Consider the following 9,751-nt stretch of genomic DNA (forward strand, 5'->3'; position numbering starts at 1 on the left):
CCCTCTCTCTCTCTCTCTCTCTCTCTCTCTCTCTCTCTCTCTCTTTCTTTCTTTCTTTCTTTCTTTCTTTCTTTCTTTCTTTCTTTCTTTCTTTCTTTCTTCTCTTTCTAATAAAATTCCTTATCATTTCTCTTAGAATCAATAAATACTAAGTATTGGTTCCAAGGCAAATGAGCAGTAAGGGCCAGACAATAAAGGATTTGCCCAGGATTACACCACTAGGAAGTGTCTGAGGTCAGGTTCGAACCCAGGCCCTCCTGTCTCTGGACCTGGCATTCTATCTACTGAACCGGAGTCTCCATCTTCTTACCTGTCTATAACTGGTCCTACCTGCCTTACAGGGCTGCAGGGAAGGAGAGCGCCTTGTCCGCCTGGTGGGATCACTCTGTCACTGACTACCTGCCTGAACTTGGTCAAATCACTTGACTTCCTTGGGCCTCGGTTTCCCTGCCTGTAAAGGGAAGGGATTGGACTAGATGACCCTGAAGTCTCTTCCAGCTCTAGACAGATGGTCCTATGATCCTATGCTATGGGACCTCTCTGGGCCTCAGTTTCCCCCTCTATAAAATGAGGGGGTGATCTAGATGGCCTTCCAGCTCTAGGCCTAGGACCCCTCCTGGGTGTTTCCTTCAGGCCCCGCCTGCCAAATGCCTGGGATGGGTCCTGGGGAGAGGAAGTAGGCCGGGGGTCACGGAGACAGGAAAGTCTGGTTGGTGGAGCCCTGGGCAGCCAGGGCCTGCCCCCCCCCCAAACTAGAGCCCCTCATCCCCTCTCCCATCAGTGGAGAGAGAAAGGGAAGAATGAGCCGGGGAGCCGGAGAGCTTCCTTCTCTGCCAAGAGGGGGCCCTCGGGGGCGGCCGGGCTCCCTTCCAGCTCCCGTTAGAGGGACCCGAAGGCCGTCCTCTGCTCCATCATCATTCAGTGTCAGTAATTAATCAATAATCAAAGGGAGGCTAGGCAGAGCCCGGCTGCCCCCCGGCGCTCACGGCCTCCTCTGCTCCCCGCAGACCTCATCCCGTACACCCCCCAGATCTCCTCCCACGCCCTGGAGGGGAAGGTCACGGCAGCCACCTTCTCCCTGGACCAGCCCAGATGTGTCTTCTCCGAGCACGCCGACCCCGCCGACGCCGTCTGGCTTGTGGTCGCCTTCAGCAATGGTTCGTCTGGTGGGGCCTGGGGTGGGGGGAGACAGGGCGCCCCGTCCTGGCACGGGTGGGTGGGGGGAGCCTCACTAGAAGATGGGCAGATGCTTTCCGGGCCCAAAGCGCCTCCTCCACCAGGTCTTTTTTTTTAACCCTTAACTTCGGTGTATTGTCTCATAGGTGGAAGAGTAGTAAGGGTGGGCGATGGGGGTCAAGTGACTTGCCCAGGGTCACCCAGCTGGGAAGTGTCTGAGGCCAGATTTGAACCCAGGACCTCCGGTCTCTAGCCCTGACTCTCCATCCACTGAGCCACCCGGCTGTCCCCATCTCCACCAGGTTTTTTAGTCTGAAATCCCACCCTCCGAGATTCATTCCTTTGAGAGCTCAACGTGGCTCCGTCTCTCTCCCGTGGAAGAAACAACACACAGCCGTCCCCAGTGGGGAGATTATCTGATAGCCACATGGGCCAGTGAAACGGCTGGGGAGGAGGAGTTTCTGACAGTGGCCGAGCCTGCGTGACCCAGCAATGGGCCGTCCAGATACGGGGCGGCCCTGTTTTCCTGGCCTGAGTCACGGGCACACGAGGGGCCGAGGGCAAGGCGAGCTCGGAGGTCTCTGCAGACATCCCAAAGGCTCGAGAAAAAGATGGGAGCTAAACTGGGCCCTGATGGACAGATGGAGTCAGGTTAAATGGGGAGACCATGGCCCACCCTCGCCACTCTTCCGCCTAAGAGCCAATACACCGAAGTTAAGGGTTTAAAAAAAGAAGAATGGTAAAGCCTGGGCAATGGGGGTTAAGGGACTTGCCCAGGGTCACCCAGCTAGGAAGTGTCTAAGGCTAGATTTGAACCCAGGACCTCTCGTCTCTAGGCCCAAGCTCTCAATCACTGAGCCACCCAGCTGCCTCTTCAACTAATTATTCTTGCTAACTTACGAGCAAAACTGCTGTTTTAATGCTGTCGAAGTCCTGCCAGCTCTTTCCCAATATAGCACCTTTAAAATTCAGCACTATGGATCAAACCCCCATTTGCCTTACCCTAGGAGAGGAAAGAGACTGTTAGGGGTCGATGATAATAATAATAATAAAACAAGGCTCTGAGGGAGAAGGGATGAGGGTCTACCATAACTGGGCTGGGGACGAAGGCTCGTTGGAGCCTTGCTTAGGTCTCCCATTGTCTCCTACTTATAGCCACCGAGGATTTCCAGAACCCTAAGACTGCTGCAGAGATCCCCTCCTACACCAAACTGTCCAGCAGCTTTTACTACATGACCCTGAAGCTGTCTCCTGAGCTCTACCCATGTGAGGAAGAAGACATCGCCGTCCTCCGTGTGGGTAGTGACACCAACTGCCTCGGGAACCTGAGTCAGGAGTACTGTAATGCTCCCCTCTTGGCCCCTGGCCCTTACAGGTGAGGGCGGAATGGACCCTAAGCTGGTCTCCTGGTTCTCTGTGGCCCTGGCAGCTCCACTGGGTCTCTGCAAGGCACGGGGAAAAGAGCCATAGTTTGAGGGAGTCAGAACTTTGGGGGTCTAGTCCCAATGGTGCCATTGACTAAAGATAAGACCTTTAGCAAGTCCCTCCTCCCCAGCCCCTCCACAGCCTTCAGTTTGCTCTTCTATAAAAAGGATGGGAGTGGCAAATTGTCAGATAAAGTCAAAAAAGAGAGTCCTGAAAAAGCCATGGGGAGATAGGCACACTAATACATAGTTGGTGGAGCTGTGAACTGGCCCAACCATTCTGGGAGGAAAACTTGTCAATGTTGGAGAAAGTGACTAACGTGCTCACACCCTTTGACTCCATAATTCCCATCTACCCCAAGGATGTCAAAGGCAGTGTGAAAGATCCCATGTGTAATTGCCATACATAGCAGCCATTTTCTCTTTGAGGCAAAGAACTAGAAACAAGGAGAATAGCTGAATCAACTATGGTTTGTTTTACAGATTCCTCATCTGTGAAAGGGGCTAACCTTAGCCCCTACCTCCCTGGGCTATTGTGAGGGACCAATGAGAGAGCCTGAGTCGGGTGCCTTGCTAACCTTGAGCTCTAGAGAGGCTAGCTTTCTTGACCCTCTATGACTGTAACGGATTATTATCGTGCTATAAGAAATTATGTCTTTGAGGAACTCAAAGAAACTTTAATGAATGGAAGAGAAAAATGATTGATGAACTGCACAATGAACAGGATATTCAAATCCCGCCTCAGACATTTTCTAGCTATGTGATCCTGCCTGGATAAGTGCTTCATCTCTGTCTGCCTCAGTTTCCTCATCTATAAAATTAGGGGCTGCAGAATCCATAGCCTCTGTGGTCCCTTCTGCTTCATAATCCATGATTATATGAGGAACCCTGGGAGGAAAGGGCTATGATTAGCCTTCTTTTACAGATGAGGAAACTGAGGCTGCATACATTATCAGACACAATTCATTTTTTTTCACATGTGGGGAGAATGATTCATTAAAAATGAATATTTAATGAATAAATAATATAAAGATCAAATAAATAATGAATAAATAAAAATGAATAATAAACAATTAGCTTTAAAAAGAAAACAAATGAGATATTTCAGTTTGACTATGCCTTTAAGGTCTTTTTTCAGCTCTCCAATCCTGTCCCAAATGAAGTAGCAGGGAGAATCAGGAAGCCCTGGGTTCCAACCTTCCTCCTACCCTCATCAGCGTGTGACCCTGGGCAAGTCACTTCCTTTATCAGAGACTCATTTATCTCATCTGCAGGACTAGCGGAGGGAACTCCACGGTCTCTGACACCCCCCTCTCTCTAGATCTGAGACCCCGTGTGCATGGTGAGGAGGGGGCTGGCTCAGTTTGTATTTAGCCTCTTTGTGTATCCAGCTCTGTGCTCAGGCCAGTGTGTGTAGGGGAGAATCGAAGGCCCAGAACAATGGACAGAAAATAGAGGAGAAGCGAGAGAAGATAGAATGAACAGCCTGGGGCAGGGGGAGTCCCAGGCTGTGAGTTCGAGTTCCAGCTCTATCATCTGTGACTTCACAGCTCTAAGACCGCCATTTTGTTATGTTTGAGTCAATTTTCAATCACGTCCAGCTCTTCTTGACCCATTTAGGGTTTTCTTTCTTTTTCAAAAATATTTCTTTAAAAATATTTTTCTGAGCTTCCATGATTCATGTTGTCTCCCTCCCCTCTTCCCTACCCCATCCCGGAGCTGACAAGCCATTCCACTGGGTTCTACATGTCTGATAACTCAAAACCCATTTCCATATTATTCGTTTTTGTAATGGAGTCATCTTTTAAAACCCAAACCCCACCATTTGGGGTCTTCTTGGCAAAGATTCAGGAGTGGTTTGCCATTTCCTTCTCCAGCTCTTCCCATAGATGAAGAAACTGAGGCAAACAGGGCCCGGTGACTTGCCCGGGGTCACATCTAGTACGTGTCTACAGCCAGATTTGAACTCAAGTCTTCCTGACTCCAGGTCCCTCCACCGGGCCACCCAGCTGCCCTGGACCTCGGTTTCCTTCTCTGTAACATAAGGGGTTGGCTTCATGGTCTCTAAGGCCCTTCCACCTCTGAGCCTATGTGCCTATGGCCAAACTCGCAACTCTAAAGCTATGAAATCAATTGGCTGATGGGCCTCAGTTTCCTCGTCTGTAAAATGCAGAAATTGTACAAGATGGCAAGATTCCTTCCAGTTCCAAATGCGGCAACGTGCCTGCCCTCAGGAAGCTCGAAGCCGAACAATTAGTGTCTCGGCCCAGGGAGATGGAACTCCCGGAAGCAGATAAGGGCTTCCTCGGGGGTCCTGAGGGCCGAGGGGAGCTGGGACGGTCAAGTGGGCCTCGTGAGGCAGGAGAGACGGCCGCGCCCTGCTCGGACCTCCTGATGGTCCAAGCAGGGCATCTCCCGAATCGCGTGGTTCCTGGGCTTCCGGGAGGCCTGACGTCTGAGGGCCCCGTCAGGCTCAGCCTCGCGTGCTCGACCTCTGACCGCCTCCATTCCTCCCCAGGGTGAAGTTTCTGGTGATGGACGACAACGGCCGGCCCAAGGCAGAGACGCGATGGTCGGACCCAATCACTCTGAACCAAGGTAGTATCTAGAGGCTGGTCAGAAGGAAAGGCCCCTCCTTCCTGCGGCTCGCTCGGCCACACAGGCACCAGCTAGGCGGGCAGACGCCTTTCCTATAAAGTTAGTGAGAGTCTGGGGCAGAGGGTGGCTCAGGGGAGAGAAAATCAGGCCTTGAAGCAGGAGGTCCTGGGTTCAAATCTGTTCTCAGACACTTCCTAGCTGTGTGACCCTGGGTAAGTCCCTTAACCCCGTTGCCTGGCTCTTACGGTCTTCTAATTAGTTTTGGTTCTAAGACAGAACGTAAGGGTTTAAACAAGCAGTGGCAATCTAGAGAGCGCCCTTGTTTAGTCTGTTTATTTAGCCCCCTATTTGGCCCCCCTGACTCATCCTTCAGAGCCCATTTCCTAGGCTCATGGTTCTAGAGCTGGAAGGGACCTCAGAGGACATCCAGCCCTTTTACAGAGGAGAGGAAGGAGCCCTCGGAGATTAAGTGACTTGCCCAAGATCACATAGGTTAGAGGCTATGGATTCCAGAAATGGAATTCGAACCCCTGTCCCGGCTTCCTCCTCCAGTCGCTGTTCTGTCTCTCTCCTGGCATTGGCACCAAGCTCTCCATGCCCTCTTTTTTTGTTATTATTATTTTTTTAAACCCTTAACTTCTGTGTATTGGCTCCTAGGTGGAAGAGTGGTAAGGGTGGGCAATGGAGGTCAAGTGACTTGTCCAGGGTCACACAGCTGGGAAGTGTCTGAGGCCAGATTTGAACCCAGGACCTTCTGTCTCTAGACTTGGCTCTCAATCCACTGAGCTACCCAGCTGCCCCCTCTCCCTGCCCTCTTATTGTCATTCATCAACTTGTTCCACGCTGATGCTACAGGGCACTGCATTAGGGGACAAGGGATGTAGAAAATGTACCCGACACGTCTTGGCTCTGTCTCTAGCTGGGAGAATATGCCAGGCTAAATTGGGGGAGAAAGAACAACCCCGTAGCCCTCTGTTTTGTTTTGTTCTGTTTTGAACTTTATTTTCTGTCTTAGAATTGATAGTAAGTTTTGGTTCCAAGGCAGAAGAGCAGTAAAGGACAGACAATGGGGGTGAAGTGACTTGCCCAGGATCATATAGACAGAAAGTGTTTGAGGCCAGTTTTGAACCCAGGACCTCCGTCTTCAGGCTGGCCAGCCAGCTGCCCTTAGCTAGAAACTCCCCTAAAAGGGGCGAGCGATCTAGAACTGCTCCGGGGTCTGGAGGGCGGGGAGAGAAGGGCTCGTCCTCCAGATCGTGCTCCCTTTCCCACTGACTCTGCTCCTGAGCCATCCCAGGACCCCCAGTTCTCCCAGCCTCCTGGTCTCTGTCTCCCCTTCTCCTCCCCCTCCATCCTGCTTCCTCGCCCCCTTGCCCAGCGGGGCCGCGGGTCAGGGAGGCAGCCTGGTGCTTCTGTTGCTCCAGGGAAGGACCCCAGAAGCATCGACACGTGGCCGGGCAGGAGAAGTGGCTGCATGATCGTCATCACCTCCATCCTCTCCACCTTCGCGGGCCTCCTGGTGATCGCCTTCCTCGTTGCCTCCACCGTCCAGTTGTGAGTCCTAAAGCCCTGGGCCAGGCCTGGCCTGATCCCCTTGTCTGAGGCTGCCCGGGTGGGCTGGGAGAGCTCATGGCAGGGCTGCAGATATAGAGTGGCCCTCCGCCACCATTCCTCAGTTTACATATGGGGACACGGAGGCTAGGGAAGGCTCAGGGATTTGCCAGGGAGTTAGTATGTAGGGACGGGAAGCTGGAAGGAGTCTCAGAGGCCATGAAGAGGGCAAACTTCACATTTGACAGATGAAGAAACTGAGGTCCAGGGAGGTGACATGATTTATCCAAGATCATAGAGGTAGCGTCAAAAGAAGGATTTGAACTCGGGCCCTCCGACATTCCACTGGGAAGATTTTCTCCAGCTTCTAGTCATCTCCTCTACCCTAGGAGGGCCCTCAGATCACTGGATTCAGCAGATCCCCTCCAGATCCCTAAAATGCTCTCTGCCCAGGGTAGGTCCCACATAACTCCAGGAGAAGGCGGGCAGCAGGCTCTCCCTGGGGATGACCCCTCAGGCTCTCAGCCTTCCTGAGGGGGCTCCCAGGGCCCAGAAAGGGCAGCGAGCTTCACGGACTCAGGACCAGCAGACCCGGGATGTTCTCTTGAATTCCAGCCGCTCCACTGCTCGTCCTTCTTGGTCCATCTCTGCCTAGAGGAAGACCAAGTGAGGAGAAGACTCTGAGCAGGAGAAGAGCTGTGGAAGGCTCCTGCAGAGATGAGGGCCAGCCACCAGGGGGCGATGCCAACCTTCGTTTCCTCTTGTGAATGGTCCAGCGAGGGATTTTCTGGGGGGATGAGACTATAGACCAGGGGCAAGCATGGATGAAGCTCCTCCAGTGGACCAGGCGAGGCAAGGGGGTGTTTGCTAGCGAGCAGGCCTTGGAGCCGGAAGTAAGCCCACCTCTCCGTGGCCCAGGCAGCGCTCTAAAGTTCCAACCTGCGCTGCTGACAGGAATGTCCTTCCTGGGAATTCGGATTCAGGTGACCCCACAGGTTTGGCCCTGGCAGTAGGCACTAGGCTGGAGGGCCCCACCTGACCACCCAATGCCCTTTGGCATTTTTGTTTTTTATTATTTTATTTTAATTTCATTTAAATATTCTCTTTTATTTAGTTGGGGAAGATTATTTTAGCTTTATTTTCCATTATTAAATGAATGCCCTTCCTCCCCACCCCATCACACCCATTACGGACTTTTTTAAAATTTAATTTTATTGATTAATTAAGAAAAATTTTCCATGGTTCCATGATTCATGTTCTTTTCCTCCCCCTTCCCATCCCCCTCCCATAGCCAATGCACAATTCCACTGAGCTTTACATGTGTCATTGATCAAGATCTATTTCCGATTATTGATATTTGCACCAGAGTGATTGTAGAGTTTGCATCCCCCATCATATCCCCCTCGACCCAAGTGACCAAGCAGTTGTTTTTCTTCTGTGTTTCTGCTCCCACGGTTCTTTCTCTGGATGTGGAGGGCGTTCTTTCTTTTAAGTCCATTATGGACATTTCTTTTTTTTTTTTTTTTAATTGGCAATGGGGGTCAAGTGACTTGCCCAGGGTCACCCAGCTGGGAAGGGTCTGAGGCCAGATTTGAACCTAGGACCTCCCGTCTCTAGGCCTGGCTCTCCATCCACGGCCCCCAGGGACATTTCTTGATTGTGAGCAAGAATGGTTTCCCACCTGGTACTCACACCTAGCCCAGTGCCTGGCCATAAGGGCGAGTCATTGAGTCAATGATATACTTTCCCGCTTATCGCATCCTTCTCCATCCTTAGTGCTCAGCTCAAATGCTGCCTCTCTGAAAAGGAAGGCGGAAAACAAGACAAGGAAGCCTCCTCACTTCCTTCCAGCCTTTTTTGTCCCCAAAGCTCCAGAGGATCCTCGGAGGCCATCCGATTCCACCTCTGCGTTTTACGGGGGACACGAAGGCCCGGGAGAGGTGGGGGGGCCTGAGGGTCAGAGCGGCAAGCCGGGTCTTCAAATCCAGCCCCCCCATTTTGTAGGGGGTGAAAGAGAGATCTTGGGCTGGAGGGGATCTTGGAGGCCATCCGGGACCTCCTTCCTTCGACAGAGATGGAAATCGAGGCCGGGAGGCCGTCCAGTGGAAGGGCTGGGACTGGCCCCCTCTGTGTGGGAGGGCGGCCGGAGACCCTCACGGGCTGTCTGTGCTCTGCTTCCCCAGCTCCAGCCTCTGGTGGCCCGAGGACCCCTCCCCTCCCGAGCAGCTGCACATCGGCTCCTTCATCGGGAAACGCTACACGACCCACCACATCCCCCCCAGCGAGGCGGACACGCTGCCCGTGGGCAGAGGGGCCCACCTGCCCCCCGGCCCCTGCCCGGCACCAATAGTCTGACCCTCCGGCCTTGGCCCGGCTCCCGCGCTATTGTGGCATGAATTAAAGGAGGACCCAGAGAGGGTCTGGAAGGCTCTTCTGTCTCTTCTCTGCCTTGTGCTTGGGTCCGAGAAGCTGGATCGGGCCCGGGGCCCAGGGGGTGACACGGAGGAGGGGAGCGTCTCATGCCCAAGGGCGGGGGAAGACCCTGCGAGCTGCCCCCTCTCTGCTGGAAATCTCCTCCTGATGGATGGAGCCTTTTAAAGTACCAGCCCTCAGGGGGCCGCATGGAGGGAGAGCCAGGCCTAGAAATGGGAGGTTCTGGGTTCTAATCCTGCCGGGCGACCCTGGGCAAGTAACTCCCTTAAGCCCAGCTGCTCTCGCAGAACAGAGAGCCGGCAGTGATCCGGAGACAGAAGGTGGGGAAGAAACAATCCTGTTTCTCATGGGGAAAGACCAGACTCCCAAGAGGGGCCGAGCAGCTAGCAGTGGCTGCCTTGGAGGGGGAGACGAGGGGAGACGAGGGGAGACGAGGAGCCCCACGTCACGGTCTGGGGGACTTTGGCACGGGCCTGCCCAGGGCGGGAGAGGCACATCTGCGCTGCTGTGTGGTAACTGGATGCTGCAGAGCCTTGTCTGGGCCCGCCGTGTTTGAAGAAGGATTTGGG

At 53.3% G+C, this 9,751-nt stretch overlaps 1 protein-coding gene across 1 annotated transcript in view; it reads left to right on the top strand.

Moving 5' to 3' along the window:
* Window positions 1-9,170, top strand: part of UPK3B (uroplakin 3B) — a 10,091-nt gene extending 921 nt beyond the window's left edge. Inside the window, exons 2-6 of the mRNA XM_044676446.1 lie at window positions 1,008-1,157; window positions 2,332-2,551; window positions 5,119-5,198; window positions 6,623-6,752; window positions 8,933-9,170. Coding sequence (XP_044532381.1) covers window positions 1,008-1,157; window positions 2,332-2,551; window positions 5,119-5,198; window positions 6,623-6,752; window positions 8,933-9,104 — 752 coding nt within the window. The 3' untranslated portion in view covers window positions 9,105-9,170. The remainder of the gene's footprint in view (window positions 1-1,007; window positions 1,158-2,331; window positions 2,552-5,118; window positions 5,199-6,622; window positions 6,753-8,932) is intronic.
* The last annotated feature ends 581 nt before the right edge of the window (window positions 9,171-9,751 follow it).

The sequence above is a fragment of the Gracilinanus agilis genome, chromosome 4 (genome assembly GCF_016433145.1).
Source record: "Gracilinanus agilis isolate LMUSP501 chromosome 4, AgileGrace, whole genome shotgun sequence".
Taxonomy (NCBI): domain Eukaryota; kingdom Metazoa; phylum Chordata; class Mammalia; order Didelphimorphia; family Didelphidae; genus Gracilinanus; species Gracilinanus agilis.